The 20,712-nt window shown below is 39.8% G+C and overlaps 1 protein-coding gene across 2 annotated transcripts in view; it reads right to left on the bottom strand.

Moving 5' to 3' along the window:
* The window catches only part of CHSY3 (chondroitin sulfate synthase 3), a 136,861-nt gene that overhangs the window by 115,887 nt on the left and 262 nt on the right, over positions 1 to 20,712 (bottom strand). Inside the window, exons 2-3 of one of the 2 annotated variants that reach the window (XM_041486738.1) lie at positions 20,169 to 20,712; positions 18,231 to 18,514 (exon numbers count right to left, since the gene is read on the bottom strand). The exon at positions 20,169 to 20,712 is cut by the window's right edge and continues 1 nt beyond it. In XM_041486738.1, coding sequence (XP_041342672.1) covers positions 18,231 to 18,514; positions 20,169 to 20,712 — 828 coding nt within the window. The remainder of the gene's footprint in view (positions 1 to 18,230; positions 18,515 to 20,168) is intronic. The other variant, XM_041486739.1, reaches the window with a different exon arrangement.

Genomic DNA, 20,712 nt, shown 5'->3' with positions numbered 1-20,712 from the left:
CTGACAATTTGTACGGCAAATCATACCTGCTTTTTTTTTTTTTTTTTTTTTTTTTTTTTTTTTTGGTTTTTTGGTTTTTTTTTTTTTGATGGGACAAAGCCTGAGAGTTGCAATGGCAGAGAAATATGCATTCAGAGAATATGTAGAGAAAAATGCATTCAGAAAAACCTCTGTTTCATGGTCCTGCCCAATTTCTTCACAAAGAAACACATGATTTTTTTCCTCCTGTGTTACAGCAAGTGAAGGACTGTTCAGATTGTGAGGACTCTCCTGTGACTAAGGAGAGTCTTGGAGGATGCCAACATATGGGCTGAAGGGAGGAAAAACTACTATATAAGAGTCCATGGCTGGTTGCACCCAGAAAGGCAAAACACCTTCTGGTCCCTCTCTGGCTGCCAAAAGGAAGGCTCCTGCCTTTTCCTTTGCATTCCTCAACCAGCTGATGATGCATCCTAACACTTCCTAAAACGAACAGATGTGCTGAGGGAGAGTTACCTCACAGTGCTTCCCCCCAAAGGGCTTTTCATGATAGATGACAGGCATCTAATTGAAGAGTTGTGGACTATGACAGTAAGGAAAAACCAGAACATTCACAACTCATATGTCTCCACTTGGCTTTATAGGCTTATTTTTTTTATGAGATAGTGATTTGCTTTCATGTTGGATTGCTATCTCCATTATAATGCTCTTGAAATTCTGGGATGGAAAACCAACAAATGAACATCATCTGTCTAGCAAACATTTAAAAGAAATTACATTTTATTAACTGTAAGCAAAGAAGAATTACTGAAATTGATTATGAAAATTCACCACACAATTGCCATATTATTTAAAGCTAGCATCTTTATGTGAGCTACTAAGAAGCCCATAAGTCTGTAAACTACAGGCTTCTAAGCAACAGCTGCTCTGAAGCCAGTTTGTGTGGGAGCTTGTCCTGAAGAGGACGGGCCGGAGACTGGGCACACAGCCACACCACAGATAACCAACATCATGCCTAAAGAAATAAGAGGCCACAACTAATGACATCCAGGCAGCTTATGGTACGGAGCAAGGCACCCACAAAGGAGTCTGGGACCAACTGGGAGTGGCCATGCAACAGCCTGTGATTGGCCAGAAGGCTTCTAGAAAATTCTATGAGAGACTATATATATGTGTGACAGCCCCACTTTGGGGTCTTCTGAAGCAGCCTCTTTATGTTTTATTCTGCACCCTTGTTTGTGCCCTTTTATTTATTTAATAAAATCTAAAGTTTTGGCACTTTAGCTGTACCCGTCCTTTCCTTGTTGCTGCGCCATGCAACAAGGAAATGCCCATCATCGAGCTCCCGAGACCAGAGGCTTTCCCGTGAGCTCCGCAGATCCCTTGGGGTATTGTGGCCTGTCTCCAGCCGCTCTGCTGCTAGCCAAGTCAGAGAGATCACCGGCGGTCAAATGCGCAGCGCAACAGGTTTGCTTTTCTTTTGTTTTGTTCAGACACAATAGTCTGCAAGAACCACATCTGCCAAGCATCAGAATTTTACCTTTAGCTCATGCTTGCAGAGCTTGTTCTAGAATATAGCATATTAAAAACTGAGCTGCTTTCCAGTAAGTTTACTGAAGATAACTGCTGATAGAAATGAAGTACAATTTTCAGCTGCAAGCCTGTACGAAACAACAGTATGCAGCATAACTAGTTTAAAAATAAGATCTGTCAAAAAAACCACCAATAGAATCAAAAGGTAACTGAAATTTGATGAGACTGCGAAGGGGACAAAACAGTAAACTAACAAAATAAACAGGAACATATTTTCCAGTCCTTTTCTTTTTTTCTACTGACATTCTTCATAGGAAGAGAATAAACTGAAAACAAAAAATATTTCATGCAAGATGGGAAGCATTCAATAGGTAGAGAGTAAAAAAAAATCCCATGAATTTGAAAATCCTGCCTTCAAACACCATATTGCTCCCCATGATCTGAAAAGCCCGTTTGAAATGGTAGGTACCAGAGCCTCTGCACAGAGGTGCTCTTGACTTGGACTATGCATTTGGACATTGGAAGAAGACGTGCAGTTTTATCCAGTGCCTGAAAAGCAACATCTGAAGGAAAACATGAGCCTACTAGGTATTTAACATGGGCTAACTTCCACTTATAAATGACTACTGTAAGTTGATAGGGAGTCACAAAAGCTGCAACTTTATATGTTTTTTTTCCCTTGCTGCCCACTTAGACTGGACCCATACCAAAACTTTTACAGAAAATTAACCTAACCAGGTGTAGACCTAGCAGACCTAGACCTAGCTGTCTGACCTAGCTCATGAGGTAACCAGGTGTTATAATTGGGTATTTCAGTCCAGCACTCAACCAGGAAGCAAGATATACACGCACATTATGAAAGTGAAGGTGATGAACAACATCATCAGCTTACTGCACAGACTGTTATGTGACTTCTTGTTGATAGTGTAGATAATAGTGAAAGGCTGCAGATTTATTGTTCCAAGAAATTACAGAACAAGGATGCCTGAGTGCTGGCACTAAACCTTTAAACTGGGGGTTGGGGGGAGGGGGAAAACAACACCAGAAAAAAAAAACAATAAAAGGAAACAAAACAAAATAAATTAAAAAAAAAATACAAAAACCAAAAAAGCCCCAACAACACCAACACAGCAATAGTGGCAAATCCCTATAAAATATAGCTTCATACATTTAAACTTACTCTCACTCTTGCTTGTATGAATCATTGCTTTTTTGCATATCTTTATTAATTTCATGTTGATCTGGGTGCCTATGACATAAACTATAAAAGTAAAAATTAATTATAAATTTAATAAAGGAAAGTAAACCAGGAGAAATGTAACAAAAAAAAAAAAATTTAGTTTTCTAAGGCTGCTTAAGGAGAGAACTTTTTGCTATTAAAACTGCAGTTGATTCAAGTGTCCTTTATGTTAAGTATGAACCCTTAATGAATTGGCTTTTTGAAGCAGTGAGAGTACATTGGCTTCTTCCAACAAATATGTATCATGTCTTAACTAGTGCAACTTTAATTTTGCTTGGAACACCCTATCACCACTACCACTGTATTTTGACATTATTAGCATTTGGTAGTTCTTCCAGTTTATCCTTTCTTCATTCACCTACAAGAGCCCCAAACATATCTCCTTAGCTGGAAACAAATCATTCATGACCACAGAAAGCCTCCCTGTGCTCTCAGCTCTAACAGTACTTGGTTCTATGTCCTCAGCTTAAATGCCCTATTGCAAGGCTATACATGTTACCCCAGGCTGGAAATATTTGGTTTTATGCCCTCCTAAATATGCATATTTTTTCCTTTCTCTCCACTTTCCTCTTTCACTCTCACTCTCTTTGTAACATCCATCTCCCCCTACACAGGACACAATAGTGAGACTGTTGCACGTTGTTGTCTTTTTTGTCTTTTCAGAGCTCATAGAAAACTTTTCAGTTGGGGATCTGTTCAGGTATCCTCATTTTGCCTAATAAAAACATCTCTCAGTCTTGCCTTACATCTTCAGTGATGATCGTGCAGATGTCCAAGCCATGCATGTGATGCTCCCAGCCCCTCCCATTCTTCAGCACCACAGGGCTTTGCTAGACCTGGCCTTGAGAGCATATACCCTCTTAAAGGATGTATTTTTTTCTGTACCTACATTTCAGAAACACCTCACAATCCTGCTACAGAAGCTCTGCAGCCAAGCCAAAAGTATGTGCTAGCAGTTCACAATCCAAGCAACCAATTCAGCTTTGCCTACCACTGATTACTTACAATGCACACACCTAGTAAAAAGTCACCTTGGCAAAGGATCATAAACCATTTGAGCACTGAAATATTTTCCAATCACTTGTGCAAAAGTGCTCTCGAACAGGGCAAGAATCCATCTAGCTAAAAAAATTAACATTGTTGAGCTGGTCAATAATGTGTGGCAATACTGTAACAATTTTCAAAGAGATTTATGTAGGCTGACCATAAAACAAAAAAAGTTAGACAAAGATCGTCAAGCAGATTATGGGATTTCTTTGGGTCACTAGTTGCCAGAACCACAACTGATATCTCTTCTAGAGGAAGCAGTACCCCAGGAGCTCCAGTGTTCACTCTGGTCTGCAGGCATTCCCTGAGTGTGGATTAAGGAAAGTGAGAAATGCATGAGGTACCGCCAAGATCATTTCTTTCAATTACCTAATGTCTTCCATAAGTCTCCCATCCAACTGATTTTGAGAACTAACCACATTTAACTGATTACATCTGAAAGATTTAGAACAGAGAACATGGCTGCAGGCATTCAGGGAGACACACATATTACCAGGGTGAAAGCATTTTTATTGCTTTGTGATTTCACCATCTGGAGAACATTATGGTATTAACGTGTATGAAATTATTAAACATTAAAAATGCTTTCTAAAAGCTATTACTGCCCTCTTATTAGGGAAAACCTTGAAGATGTGTCCCATGAAAATTACATTGTTCAGGTTTAGAAAATTTGTAACAAAGAATACTACATGTCATCAATATTTAAGAGCTGAAGAACTATGGATTATGAGACAACAAAGAGGGTATATATAAAAAATGTTGTCTTATGAACTCTGCAGCGGTTTATATGACCTTTTGCTACCGAAAAAAGATACTGAAGATAAATAATAAATTATAATAAAAACAATAAAAAATACTCAAGACACAGAGGTACAGGAAGCCCCAAGAAAATTGAGTTTATCTTAAAATCTGTCTGGTGTCAAAGCAACACTTCAGGCAATGGCATTCAGCTGCTCAGCACTATGGGGTGACACAGAAGGAAGAAGGTAGAGCACCATCTTCAATGCCCTCATCACTGTGAGGAAAAACAACCTGGTGTCTCACACCCTTTCATTTCAGGATAGAGTGCACTACAGGTTGACACAGCAGTAACCTACACTCCATCCAACCTCAGAGAATGACCTTCCAGTTGCTGCCTTCCTACAAAGCTAAAAAGCCTTCTAAAAAATCATAGGACTTTCTCTGGAAACATAAGACTATAGAGGCAGTATTCTTAAGAAAATACATATATTAGTTAAAAAATCTGAAGACTTGAGGAAGAGAATATAGCTGAGAAGTATCTATGGACATATTTCTTGATTGAAGCAAGCAGCTTACTTAAAAGCTACTTTTTTGGGGACCTTGGTGGGGAAAAAAAGCTCAAATACTACAGAAAATATATACTTCCTCCTTAATCACCTTCGAAAGTGATTAATGTTTCCTGCACTGAAAGTGACATCTCCCGTTTCTACGTGTGTTCAAACCACTGAAGGAAACATTAACAGCCCACATCATTCCTTTAGTACGTTTGCCTTGCACATCTATTTCATTGGCAAGATTTTTTTTTTCATAGACAGATCACAGCTTTTGTTGAAACAGTTTCACTTCCACAGTAACAGGAGCAATTTTGTATGGTTTTATAGGCTTTCACGTCGCTTCAAAAGCAGAGGCAATAGTCAGAGCCACAATTTGATTGCAAATGAGACCAAGTGGCAACAGAACTCAAAGGGCAAAGCCACAGAAAGAGACAGAGGATGAAGGGAATGTAAGCTCTGAGCAAGGAGGCAATTTTATGGCAAAAAATAAGTCACTATATTCAGTATGTAACATACATTTAATTGAACTTTAAATTGAAGAGACTTCTCACAAAGTGGGCTAAAGAAATGTATACAGAGAGCAAGCGCAGCAAGGTAGGAGAGGAGACAAACTTTCGTTAGGGGAGAAATGACTCCTCTTAAACCAAACACTTCAGTGAGTTGCGTGCTCCCACACGGTTTTGTGTCACCTGAAAGCAGAACACCAAAAAGCTGCTGCAGACTATGACAAATCCAAGGGCTGCATCTCTCTTACAAGCCACAGGTTCCCCACTACAGCTGTCAGTGAAGGACATAAAAAGGTAGTGATTTTTATCAGAGCAAAGACAGAGTGTGGACTGATTTCATCTCGGCTCAGAACACCCTTCATAGGCAGTAGCTTTAACACCTGCACATACTAAAGACCCTCAGAGCTTCCTCAGGAGTTTTATGGCTCTTCTCATCCTTTGAATGCCAAAAAGGCACTGAAAACATATCTTTTCATACCAAAGGATATATCAGCATGTAACACAGATCACTGCAAGGAGACTCCAAAAGCAGTTTTAGGTCTACAGCTCGCATTAATTTATTCACTTAGGAAAAGCTAAGTTCTGCAAAAGTTGACATCTCTCTTCCAAGAAAGCTGCCAGAGCTGGCAGGAGCAGACTGCTTCTACACTGCAATGACTGAGCCATTTGTTTGGTATCAGTTGCAGGACTGGTGCCAACCTGAACACACAGACGTTAACTAAACTGCCTAAGGAATATAGGCACACATAGGATTTAACACACATATATTTACTATTTATTACTGAAGTTTAAAAGCTCTGAAGAAGCATCAACACTGGAAAAAACCCATGCATTTATGCAAGTCTTGTTTTCACAAGAACATGATTGCCAACCTAGCCAAAAACCCTTTTAAAATTTTGTATATTATTTTAGATACTTCAAGGAAATTGCCTCAAGCTGTCACACTGAAAAGCAGGGGCACACTCTTCTAGCATTTCTCACATATATATACATATCTACATACACACACACGTGTGTGTGCACACATTTACATACACACTTCTTCAAGCTTTATTTCCTTAATCAATTAATTGGAATCTTCCACTTCAATTCTTCATGAATTAAAACATTCATGAACAGCACACAGAGGATTATTTTTTTTTCTAAATCAGGTACAAATTTGTAGCACAAAAGGACCTGTATTACACAGTCAATATGCTTTAACCAGAAACGTTAGCTCTGCCAGCAGACTCCAGCATTTGTTTGTTATTTGTCCTTGCTATGAAGGGTGCAGACCAAAATGGGAAACTACCGTATGTTTGTCTTCCATAGATATTCAGCTTTAGGTTCACATAACACATTTGAAAAACAAGTCCAGTGCTCAAAGATAAACCTTTGGGGGTTTCTGATCATCTCCATGTTTATTTGGAGTCATTTAACTAACATGAACAGCAGAAAATAAAATGGCAAATGATAGAGCATAAAGTTGAAAAACCAGAAGGTGACTCCCTTCTAAGATGCACTGAAATGCTTCCTTTAGTTGGAATTAAAGCCCTCAACAAGTACCATAATGTGACTTAGGTCTTTGCGAAATGGAACCCTTCTTATTCACTACCCATTTGCCTGACAGGAGGTACAAGCAGACTGGACACAACAGCTGTGTTTTCCACATGGGACATGATCACACAACACTATACATTCCCTTTCATACTACCATAGCATCTGCCTTGGCTGTGGAGATCACAGTGGGAACCAGGAACATTCCCTTCACACAAGAAAAGGCCATTTTTTGGCCTTTGCAACATGATGTTTAGGATGGCACAGTTTTCCAATAGCAAGAAAATTAAACAATGCAACTACTGTACTAGCAAATTTTAGCACAACTAGAGTTCTGCCAGTCTAAAGTTCAGTAGGCAAAAACAGCCAAAGATGACACTGACCTGGCAGTACTAACCCACCAAAAAATGATGGTGATGAATTTACAGAGCGACAAAGCCTTGAAAATGATAAATGGAATCCAGAGCTGCAGTAGCAAGGCTGAACATTGAGCACCACGGCAGAAGCTGGACACAAGTTCCCACACATAGTACCACAATAAAAAAGAGAGACTGAGGCAAATGAAAGGAAGGGTGATAAAGGGAACAAGAGGATCATGAATTCTTATACCTCACCAAATAAAAGCTCAATAGTACCTTATCAGTACAGATACAAGGGAAAAGAACAAGAGTTTTTTTAAAGTAATAACAGCTCACAGAAGAAAAAAAGGCCACATATTTGCTTCAAATAAGTTTAAAGCTACTTATTCAGGAAACTGCATTTGTGCAACATTATTCTAGTGGAACAGGACAAGTAAAATGGAAACTTCTATTATTTTAGACAGAGCTCGATGTGTTTATAAGAAATTAATGGTGGGATGTGTGGAAGGTCTCAAATACCTCCTCAGAGTCTGTGAATGAATGGAAATTTCAACCTGTCAAATACAAGAGCATTGCTGGTTTATTATCTGTATTGATTAACAGATGCCAAAAACTCTATTTAACATCTCTCATTATTATGTATTTTCCCCAGTGCACAAAGAGTAATAATTATACCACAAAACATAAAAATAAAAATTCTTTGAACTGTTTATAAAAATAGAGTAACTCTTTACAATTCCATTTTTATACTGCTCACTACAGCTTATTTTCCCATAAAACTGAAATACTTAACCTAGCAACTATTTTTGTTACCTATCTACATGGTCATTACGGATATGACAAAGGCAAAAAGTTACTTCATTTGTACAGGCTAGTATCTACTCTGCAGAGAAGGTTGGACCAAACTGACTAATATAATTAAGGTCAAACAGAAATAACTAAATGAAACTCAACAAGGAAAGAACGAATCTCTTCCTCCCACCAACTCAGGGCATAACTTTTTTTCTTTATGTCAAGTTAGAAAGAATACAGAGTGTACCTACACTGAAGGTAACATGATTATTAAAACTAGTAAAAACATCAGCTCGTTTGTTTTTTTTGGTCACATCACGGATTCATGACAGAACCCTCAAAAAAATCTTTTTGGAGGCCATTTCCAAGGAAAGCATTAGGTCCCCAAATGATGTTTAGCAATGAAAAAGTAACAAAAAAGTTTTTTACTAAAGTTATGAGTTTAGTACTGAACTAAACTCTCCCATAATCAACAGTGAAGTTCTTTTAAATTGAGATGAGCAGGAAGTTTCTCCAGTTCTGGACTTACCCTGCAGGAATGCTACTTCTGAAGCATATTTTCATATAAAAAACGAGGTACCACTAGCATTCAGAACTATGAAAAATTTGACTACTCCTACACTCAGGAACATATTTTAATATGATTGTTCTGAGGTCCTCAGTTAAGATTTTTCACCTTCTGAACTCAGAAAATTTTATCAGCATTTTATCAACACTATACATAGCTAATGGAAATCTCATTCTGATCAGTGTGTATGACTAAGTGCTTTCATTCATCAACATCATTCAACACTAGCAAAACACAGGCAGTAAGTGAATACTACAGAAAATCACTGGCATATTTAACAGAAACATAACAACATTCTAATGCTGGATTCTCACATGGGGATGAGGGACCTACATTATCAGCCAGTTCTAGGCACAACAATTGCTATAGTAACAAACAGTCTCCAGAGAAAGTAACAAATTGACAAGTATTTAATGGTCTTTATCATTATTTGCTCCCCAAAGTGGAGTAAAAAGGCTAATGTCAACTTAACTGCAGCTTAACTGCATTATATTTAAAAATATAAATAAATACCTCCACACACATATTTGTATATACACGTCTACACACACACAGAGAACTTCAACACCACGTCCTATTTCCAGGCAAAAACTCATGAAAGAAGTCCTACTTGTGTGGATGAAACCCAGCCACAAGCAGCTGACTCATAGTAGCTGTTTTTTAACTTGCCAAACTCAAAGGCAAGTCAGTCTGCCTCTAACCCACCTCCTTCCAGTATTTCCCTCTCCTGCTCTGAGCATTCACACAATCATAGAATTTTCAAGGTTGGAAGAGACCTTCAAGGTCAAGTCCAACCATCCACCCAGCACTACCACAGTAACCCATAAACGACATCACTCAGCATCAGATCCAGATGCCTCTTAAACACCTCCAGGGACAGCAACTGCACCACCTGCCAGGACAATCTATTTCAATGCCTGAACACTGTAACAGTGATAACTTTTTTTCTAGCATCTAATCTGGTTCTCCTGTCTCAGCTGAAGGCCATTTCCTCTGGTCCTGTCACTACAGGGACAGCAGAAGTAAGGTTAATGATAAAAAAAAAAAAAAAAAAAGCAAAATAGTTTAGGTACTCAAACGTTTTAAAAGCATGGCAAAGCACTTGAAAGCATTCCTGAAAGCATAAAGTATTTCAAAGTAACAAGTACACACACACACACACACACACACAAAAAACCCCAAACCAACCAAACAAGAATCCTACCATTCTATTTTAAACTTATTAAAATGAACAGTCTCAAGTTTCTAAATAAAATATCACAAACCAAAAATTAAAACCAAACAGACAATCTGTCCAGTCACAACTTCAGCTTTCAGTATTCAACTGTATGGTTAAACCAACATACTACAGAAGACTTATTTTAAGCCTTTTTTAAAATATTTTAAGTGCTCATCATACTAAAGGTAAAACTTCAGCCAATGTGTTGAAAGTGTATCTCAAGACTACTACCTAAAAGATAATAGAAATGTAACTCAACACTACTACATTAAAAAAAAAAAAAAAGGCAACTCCTTTCCTAGGTTAATTTTAAAACTAAATCATACATAAAACAGCATTCAAGAAGCCTGTATCAGCTACCAGGCTGCTTATCCTCCTCCACAATTTCCTAAAATTATACCTCTAGTTCAAGATGTTCTTTATTTTCAAAAGTATATGAGTGCTTTAAAAGATTTCTTACAGGCATGCCAAAAATCTCTGCTTACAGTAATACCCAGAAGCTAAAAATATTGCAGCAGGGGTGGAACTACACATTTATTTGCACCCCAGTTCCAAATATGTACTAAAAAGTGACCAACCTGGCACTCATCTTGAGCTTAAATCAGTACCCAGCACTGGTCTGATGGAATAAACTCCTCAAAACTGGCAACTCTTGCTACAATGTTAATACATGAGGTATTCTTCAAGTATTTTGTGTTATTCCATGCAATGAAGTAACTAAATGAAAACACACTGCAGAGAATATGGTACAGCAGCGTATGCTGATGATGAGTTAATATATGCCTTCTCACATAAGAACTGAAAAGAGCTGGCAAGCGCTTTGGTAATGAGAACCATAAAATAAAGCAAGAAGACTTCAAATGATCCAGTTGCATTTTATGCCTAGTTGTCTACCTGAAGAAAACCCCCAAGAAAAATACTGGAAGAGTAGCTAGAAAGGTTATTCCTCTAAAAATTACATACCCTGCTGCAGTACTACACTAGGTTTCAAGAGTACATTTAATAAGTTTTTCTTTCAAATATATTTTGTAACTCCCTCTGTTTACAACTTCCAGCTTCTCTCTTTTGTGAGCATTTTCTATTTCAGTAGAAATATGTCTTTTGATCTCAAAAGATCTGAAGGTGGAAAGTCAAAGTTATGAAAAAGTTATCTCTGTGAGATTTTTCTAAGTTGGAATTAGAAGACATACAAAGAATAGCCCAGAACAAGTAACAAAACCCATCTACACTGGGGGTCAGGAGGGAGCAGAAGGAAACAACTTGTGGACTAGCTTTGTCTTTGAGAAAACTAAACACACTTTCAGTAACTCTCTACTATTCCATTTCAACTAACCATTCATCTTCAGAAAGGCTGAAGTAGGACAGTTTAACAAAACTATTAGCCAAAGCATGACCAATTACCACAATCAGATCTGTACATGTGAAATACAGTTATTTTAGAACTTGTAGGAAAGACAAAACTTTGAAAGCACAGGTAATTCTAGAAATACCTACAGAAATGAATGCTTCCTGTGTGGTTAGGTTTACTTGATTTTAAGGTAAAGGATAGAAAACTATTTCAGAAAAAAAAAAAAGTAAACATAACGGTTTCATCTTGCTTTGCTTCACAAATTCACTTAAACTTGGCACTAATGCAGTTATTCACCGTTATTCTCATTCTAAAAATCAAACTTATTCCTTGTACAGTAATAGGGCACTGTAAAGTCTGATGATCTGATGAGTTTAAACAAGATAAGTCTTACAACAGTTGTACCACAATTTCATGAGCTCATGACAAACACTCTTAAATACTTGAACACCTAGACTTCTGCACTAGACATCTGTGGAAGTACCACCTAGATATATACAATAGCACAAAAGTCTTGAGAAAATATTTCCAACAAAATTACAGCAAACTTGAGGCAAAAAATCTAACATGGTTAGCTTTAAACATTCAGAGACACTGAGAATGGGTCAGGATACCCATATGGAGAACAAAAGACAGGTTCCTAATAGTTTAGGAACTTTTTTTCTTCTTGTCTGTGGGATCCTTTGGTAAATCAAACAAGAACTTATTCTCAGAGGAAAAACTCTGAAATACTTGCTTTAAGAATAATCAAATATTTGCAACCAACTCAAAAGCTGTTAGCTAGCTACTCAGTCCTCCAAACAAAGGGCTGCTGCTAGATAAAAAAACATTGGAAGGAAGGTGTAGCCATGCATTCTTCATACCAGGGGCATGAAAATATGCCCCAGAGTCTTTCAGCAGCTTGGTAACTCAGCACCAAGTGTCACAATTACACAGCCGTAAAACTCCAAAATCACGCAAGTTATATTTCCTCTTGGGGCAGGGCAGAAAACACAGGACACTAAACCTCAAACCAAGACAGGAATGTAAGAGACCTTAGCACTCAACCAGGTGAGAAATGGCCCTTTTATCTGTTGGCTCCACGTATCAGATGCCCTCATACAGTGGACCACAGCCATAGGTTTGTGTGTTCTTCCGCACATCTCCATGGTAGCTATGGGAATGTTATCCATCACAGTAAGGACACCAGAAAAGATATCCCCAGCTCTTGCTGTTGTGCTGAGCCACATGAGGAAACATGACTCAGAAACATGCAAGTACCAGGAATGACACTGCTTTCTCACCATGATGTTCCTCAACTTCCCAGCCAAGCTGATCTTGATCTTGACAGGATCAAGAAGGGCTTAGAAGACAAGGAGCCCCCATGATTCATGAACCCAAGGGAGTCAGGGCCTTCAGGCAGCCTCCTCAAATTCCCCACATAGAAGAGCAAATGAACAACAGGAGGTTATGTAGAAAGCCACAGGGGGAAAAAAAAAAAAAAAAAAAAAAGAAAAAAAAAATCTGCACAGCACAGTCAGGGCTGGCAGCTCAAGTGAGGACCAGGCAGAGGGACACAGCGCAAGAGTAATGACCCAACTTAGCACCATGGTTAAAGCAACAGAATGTGCATTTAAGGATTTACAGTTATTTGTATCATGTACACACAGAAACACTATACTACAATAGTATGATTTTTCTAACCATATATAATTTTAATATGTGAGAATAACATAAAGTAAAGAAATTTGATATGTACAGTTAACATCACTAATCAGATAGATGTTGGTAACAAACAGTTAAGACAGCACACAAGCAATCCTGTACCAGAAAATGTCCATTTATGCAAAAAGTTATAAGGCCTCTGAGATCATCTGATTTCTCTTCATATACACTCAGAGACCCCTACTGCAAGGGTCCACTCTTCTATGCATTTTTTATTGATTTTTTTTTTAAGTATTGGCTGCATTTATGTAACTACCTAATTACGCTGTCTGAATTCAACAACTTAAGTGGGGGTGGGGCACTGCTGCCTCAAGATTGATCATTCCAATACCCAAAATGAGCAAAATACCATCCTATCATCAAAGACAGCCACACCTCTAATGCTTCTATTTGGTGCAGGGTTGAACTCAAAGCTTAGTACCGATCTTCACCAAAGAGAGAGATAAAGCCTTAAATGACAGATTAAAATACAACAGGAAGGAAGTCTCAAGTTAAAACAGAAAATATAAAGTATTTTTAGAAGAAGAGACATTAAATGGTTTACAAAGTTCTAGTACCACCAGAGACAGTCAAAATACCAATGCACTGTAAAGGAAAAGTTTCTGAGTACATAGCTTGATCCAAAGAGGCATTTTCCCATGACATTTACTGCAATATTTACTGTAACTACTGGGAATCAACAACAAACAGGATAATAGAGAGCTTTTTTACTAAAAGAATGTTGCAGTAATGAGACTGTATTCTATGGCTGTCCTTGAACTTTGGAAACAAAGGGGAAAAAAACAGTGGGAAAAATAGATATATAATTTATGTGGACTACTTGTATGTACAAAGTATCATATTTTCTTTCAACATCAACCTACACAATACCAAAGGAACAATACTGTATAGGATGCTTTGGAGGAATGTAGTTTTTAACTCTACAGTGAACACTGCAAGCACTGGATTTGATAATCCTTATGAGTCTCTTCTACCTTAAGACACTCCATACGATTTTCATTCATAAAACGGGAAAAAAGGCTACAAAAAGAAAAGCTTTGCAAGCATTTGCATGTTACAAATACATCAATGAATTGTCTTTAGATGTTTTTTGTTGCATTTGACATTTTTTATTTTCTAAAAAAACACATTCTCTGATAGTATTTACACCCTGACAAAGTCTTCTTCAATTGTTATAGCCATTTATTTCATACACAGCATTTCTTTTAGTCATTTTATGGAACTACACTATTTGATTTGTTCAAATTTCAGGTTATAAATTACAAAATGGTCTTCTGAAACCCAAAACATATTTTTAAAAGGGGGGGGGGGGGGGGAGGGGGAAGAAAGAGGGAAGGGAAGGGAAGAGAGATAAAGCAATCAGACCTTTATTTCAAATCGTCCTCTATACTCAAATCCCTCTTAAACAGCAAAACAAGGAAGTACACAGCATCTCAGCTTTTTAACTATGTTTTCAAAAGAATAGAAAACATATGACTCACTAAAATCAAGACAATTTCTTCATTCCTTTAAAATAAAAACATTCAAAAGCTTCAAAATTAGTGGAAGAGAGTGAGAGCTTGAAATATAGATTCTGAAAACAAATCAAAAGGCCTTTTCAATATTTAGTTTCTGATTTGAGGAAGCAGAAGATGCTTCTCCAAAAGCACCTTACAAAAATTAACAGACTTTTTACAGAAATACTTCAGACAAATTTGTCAGGTTTATTATACCTCAGTCATTACAGCATCATCAAAAATAAGGGTAAATTAAAACATAATTGAAAAAATATACCAGAATAAGGATGGATCTTCTGTAGAAAGAAAATGTTCCATCCAAAATACACTTCTGGCTGATACCTTCTCATGAAGCAAGGAAATGAACTAGATTTAGGCTACAGTTTATCTGTTGCTTCCAGACACTTTGAATCTAAACTGCTGTCAAGACAGCAGTTTGACACTTTGCTAGTCCTTTTTTCCTGGCTATGACCACCTCCTTTTCTCCTGATGCTCGTGCTCAGCAAAGTGGATTCTTCCCTGTTCCAGCTCACCACAGGGCTGCCCAAGTCCAGCAGAACAGGACAGCAATCAAAAAGAGACACTAACCTGAGTGTCCTCCTCTTTCTGTCCTCCATTTTTCACAAGGACCCTAAAAACACTGTCATTAGATTCCCTCTCTCAGCAATCTAATGACTAATTCTTTATTTAGAGTGGAGGAGCTCCATCAGCAGACATACAGAGAGGCTCATCACCCCAGCCATGAGTCACTTGGTACGTGGGAGTCCCAATCTTTAGACCTGTCTTCAAATCTGGCAGAACTAGAATTTAACTGTAGAAAGCTCAAAACATAAGAGTGGCTCACTGCAGGCCCATAAATATCTTCTTTTCTTATTCATTCTTACAACAACAACAAAAAAAATTAATTTTTTTTTTTAAAAAACACCAAAGTTGTTACCCTCTTCTTGTCAGTAAGCATATTATGCATATAAGATACCATATGCTTCTGGGTAGCCCTAAGTAGCAGCAGAACAGGCAGCCAGTCAACTACATCAGCTAAGCCACCCAGCAAAGATCAAGCATTTCAGGTTTTCTCAGCAACTCTTTGACTTTCCGATCCAGTTCTTATAAAAGAAATATAGTAAAAAATGAGGCAACAGTGATTCAACTCTTCTGGAGCTAAAAAGCTTCTATGAATTTTAATGTAATTGTTTCTAGCTGACATTGGTCTTCACAAATACATACAGAATACAAATTATTTATCTTACTAAAATCAATTAAGTTCATCCTAATCTTGCAGCTCAACAGGACTCGGTTTATTACTTACACAGAACAAGAGGACAAAAGCGCAATTGGCTATACTGGAAGTCCTGGCCCCAATCTTAGATTTTGTGCACAGGTATCTGAAGGAACATTCCCCTTCTAGCACACAGAGAGCATTTCTGATCTAACACAGGAATGAAAAAGCACACAGAAACAGTTTCAGTGCCCCAGGGGAAAAAAAAAATCACTCTTTTCACCAAATAATCTAGCAATCTGCAACACACAGATCTGCTCAAGTGGAGTATCATACTGTTGCACAGCACAAACTATGCCAAAGCACAAATGCAGCTTCTCTTTCCTGACACCCCATTTCACTCCTTCCCATCTAAATAGGTTTAATGCTGGGATAACATCCTAAGCAGCTTTGTCTTAATCATCTGCATTTTCCCAAGCAGCTTCTGCACTGGCAACAGAGCCAAAGATTCTTCAGAATCAGACAGAAATACTGGTCAGAAATTAGTAAGGACTATTGCAATGCCCAACATATTTTTTCTTCTTCTATTCTTTATGACATAGACGTAGGTCCTTCAAGAGCAACTGACACCAACTGGTGTCACTCTATTCCAGATCCCATACAAGCATGAGTTTTTTTCAAAACGTTTGTTTTCAGGCCTCAATTCTACCATGAAAAGCTGAGCTTCTGGGCAGTCATATAAACCAGTCTCCAAAACTGTATTTTTTTGTTCCATCCCCCTTAAGATCAGTGCCTGGAGCCAACATTTCCTGACATTCAGCACCAAAATAAATCATAACCATGGTGACAATACTATTGGTTTTCATCCACAGATTTCTCCCCAAGTCAAGCCATAAAAACAAAAACAAAACCCCTTCCCTGACACAACTGTCAAGGCAGAATCTTAATGCTGCCACCTGATACAGATCAGCAAGCATCACATACTCATAAGGACTGGAAAATAGCTTTGTACAGACATAGCCCAAACACATCAGAGCACACAATTAGGCTGCAGATGTCTGATTAGGAACCACTAGTACTATACAGTTCTACATGGATTTCCATCAACACCATAAATGCCTTCCCTTCTCTGCCAGAGCAACAGGTACATTTTACAGTAGCATTTACAACACATAAGGAAATAGGCTCAAAAAGCATATTTCCATTGTGAAGTAAATTTGGCCCTCTAAGATTTCTACCTAATAAGTATCAAGTATGCAGCATTTTCTTTTGTTCACCTGCTTACATACACTGTAGTCTACCAAACACATTTATAAATGGTCACCTTTCCCTGGACCATTCAGAAAAATGCTATTACACAAGATTAAATTTTTTTTCTGACTTTTTGACACTAAATACCACATAGCCTCTTTCTGTGGTCCATTTAAATGGATTTTTCCTGATTAATGAGGGAGTGCCACAAGAGCAAGCACATATTAATATTAAAGAACTGGTCAAAATAAGTGAAATAATATTAATCATATTAGGTTTCACCTTTTACCCTTTCTTGTAGTTGCATGCTCAGCCTATTTTTATCTATGAAGACAGTCTTGCAAAAAAGCACAATAATTCTAGAGAAACCAGCATGAATTTTAATTATGGCATTGCAGATAATCTTTTTGGGTACTGCAAAAGACCCTCATTACTTTAGAAAATGTTACCACAGAATGAAGTAATTTGTTCCTAAAATTACTTCGGCATAGGAAAATTTTTTACACTGCATGTATTCCTAATCCTTTTTAATGGTGTTCTACGCTAAGAAAAACACTATTAAAATTGTACCATAGAAAGGCAGTATAATAAATTTCATTTCTGTACAAAATAAAGACAAACCCAGGCAAACAACACCTATTTCTACTTTTGTCAATAACAAACTTGAATAAGATACATCTGGGTAATTAAGAAAATGCAGACCATTCTTCAAATGCTACAATGTATTTTAAGAGACTGTGATGCAGAGCAGATATGCTTCGTACTTATCTAAACCTGAAAATGTCTGCTTAAAACAATCTGTCCTGAACAGTATATATCAAATGTAACAGCTTCCTGTCAAGGATTGTTTTGAAACCCTCTAGGTAATGCTCTAGCAACTTACAGCATAGCAACGCTTACAACATGGCTGTAGTAAATTGTTACCAATGAAAACTGTAAGACACAAGTAGAAATAAATATTATTACAGCAATATGCTGTTAATGTTTCCCTCTCTTTTTTCCTTACAGTCTGCAGTTCACATCCTGATGCAAGCACTGGAAGATAATTAAGGTGGAAAGAGATTGCAGATACAGCTACTTACCTTGCAAGATGAAAAACTCTGTAAACAAACAGCACACTGCAATTTACATTGTCACTTACCTCATAGGACCAAACGCACTGAGTTCCTCCAAACCTCCGGACACACCTGCCCACTTCCACATCCTCATGAGTGGTGTACATTTCTCGAAGACATTCACCTATATGTGGCACCATCCTACGGAGAACTTCCCGGCTGAAGATCATTCCTGGCCCTCCCATGCAGAAATTTTCTCCAGGCTCCAGCCCGAGTTTTCCAAGTTCTTCAATATTACCCAGACCAGTCTGCCCCAAATACAGAGGTTTACTGCTGTTCAGTGAGCGAAGAAACTCCTCCAATTTTTCACCTGACAAAAAGATAAGATTAATGTTATTTTCCCTGACCACTCTGCCAGCCATCTCTTTTCCTGTACTCCAAGCTTTTATAAAAATGGAACAGGTACCTGAGACTGTCAGAGGAAATTACTTCTAAAGCAATATCCTAGACCTCGCAGAAAACATCCTTAGACAAGTTAACAGGTTTTTTTAAATTAACATTACAATGGCATTTTCCTTCCAGCCACAAGCTGGAATAAGATCAGAACTTAATTTTTGACAGGGAACTTCTGTTCAAACAATACGGATGGAAAGCACTTCCTAGTATAAAAGTCCCTAAAGTTGGACAATTTGGACAATATAGTTCCAGGCTGGGAAGGAAAGGGATGGGAAATACCAGGTAAGATTTAATAGGATTAGTTTTTGAAAATACCAGAGCAAATCTAAATTAACTAAGAAAAACAGGTTTGATTACAGACTAATTCTTGGAAAGAAAGTTAAACTCTTGTTCATTTCAAATAGCTCCAGTGCTACAATGTTTGTCAGCACTTAGCTAGTTATTTTAGGAAACGTTAATATTTATTTGAAATTAAAAGTTTCTGGATAGGTTTAATTTCATACCATGTAATCAATTAAAGACAGGTTCAGTACACCTTCGAAATGAGCTCAAAGAAAACACAACTTTATGCCTGCAGCTGAATGTATATACATATATACATGTATATATGTATATATGTATATACATGTATACACTTGTCATTCACCTGCAAGTATTTGACAGGTGAATGACAACTGATGAGCAGGCAGCCTATTACACGATTCAAAATTAAGTGACAAACAGAGAAGGGTACAGTCACCACTAATGAACTTACAACAGTGTAAGCAACCAAGCTCACAACCTGGGCTTATGCTTTCAACTTCAGCTTTCCTCTCCTCAGCGCGGGACACGGCACAAACAATGCCAGCCTCCAGCGCAGACCAAAAGGAAGAAGGCTGCAGAACATCACGTCCTAACGGTGCTATGAAACTCGCACGGGAGCAAGGCTGGTGCTTCCCGGAGGCGCCCGCTGCACGGAACAGCAGCTTCACTTGGAGCTCCGGCGGCTGCGCTCGCCCAGCCCAGGGTCGAGGCAAGCGAGGAGCCTGGTACCGGCGACAGTAGCACGCTCCCAGGAGTCCCGCACGGACTCCTCCGAGGGGCCGGGGCGCGGCACGACCGCCAGACACCCTGAGGTCGGGTCGTGAGTCCTGCAGTGCCTCGCAGCCCTCCGCGCCCTGTCGGACCAGACCCTCTCCGCCGGACCACGGCGGCGGCTCGTCCGCAGGATCGCCGTGGACGCGAGGGCGGGGACGGCAGAACCGGGACCACACGCCCATCCACAGGACCGCTCACCGAGCCCGGTGCGGTCCAACCCGCAGTTTTGGCTCTCCAATGAGTCGCGGCCTCCGCAGAGACGGCCCGGCCCGGGCACGCCGGGGTTCCCTCAGGGATGGGGCGGCTCCCCATACCCCGCACACTGGGGCTGGAAGCAAACGGCGGGGCAGTGGCAGGTCGAGGCGCCCCTCGCTCTACCCGCCCCAGGCGGGAACTGAATCTCTCCCCGACCCACAGGGGGACTCCGACGGACTCCCAGACACCGCTCCCCTTCCTCCCTGCTTCCCGCCGGCGGGATGCGCCCCGGTCACCTTTTATGTAGACGTCGTCGTCCGCCCGCATGAACCACTCGTACTTGTCCAGGTAGTGGTCGTGCATGTACTTGATCATCATGAAGGACTTCTTTTGCGGCGGGTAAGAGTCGTCCACTCCTGGCAGGGCAACGACGGGCAGCGGGGGCATCCCGGGGGGCGCGGCGGAGCCCTGGCTGGAGAAGAACTCCACGCGGCCCGGCACCGAAGGTGCCCACGTCCGCTGCGCCGCCACCGCCCGACTGCCCAGGTACTTCTGGGCCGTCATCACCCCCACGTAGAGAAAGTTGCGGGGCTTGGTACAGCCCTGGGCGCCCCCCCAGTCCCCGCTCCCGTTGTGGCTGCCGCCAGGCCGGCCGCTCCTCTTCTCGCCGCCTTCGTCCTCCTCCTCCGGCTCCCCTTCCCCGCCGGCAGCGGGGCTGGAGACCGTGCCCTCCGCCGCCGCCGGCGGCAGCTCCCAGGGGCTGCTCCTGAAACTCGTGCCGCCCAGCACCGCCGCTGCCCCCGGCGGCGCCTGCTGCCCGCCCGCCGCCGCCGCGCCCCG

The sequence above is a fragment of the Pyrgilauda ruficollis genome, unplaced genomic scaffold (genome assembly GCF_017590135.1).
Source record: "Pyrgilauda ruficollis isolate IOZ18807 unplaced genomic scaffold, ASM1759013v1 scaffold78, whole genome shotgun sequence".
Taxonomy (NCBI): Eukaryota; Metazoa; Chordata; class Aves; order Passeriformes; family Passeridae; genus Pyrgilauda; species Pyrgilauda ruficollis.
The sequence above is the reverse complement of the archived record's forward strand: the minus strand, read 5'-3'. Positions and strand labels throughout refer to the sequence as shown.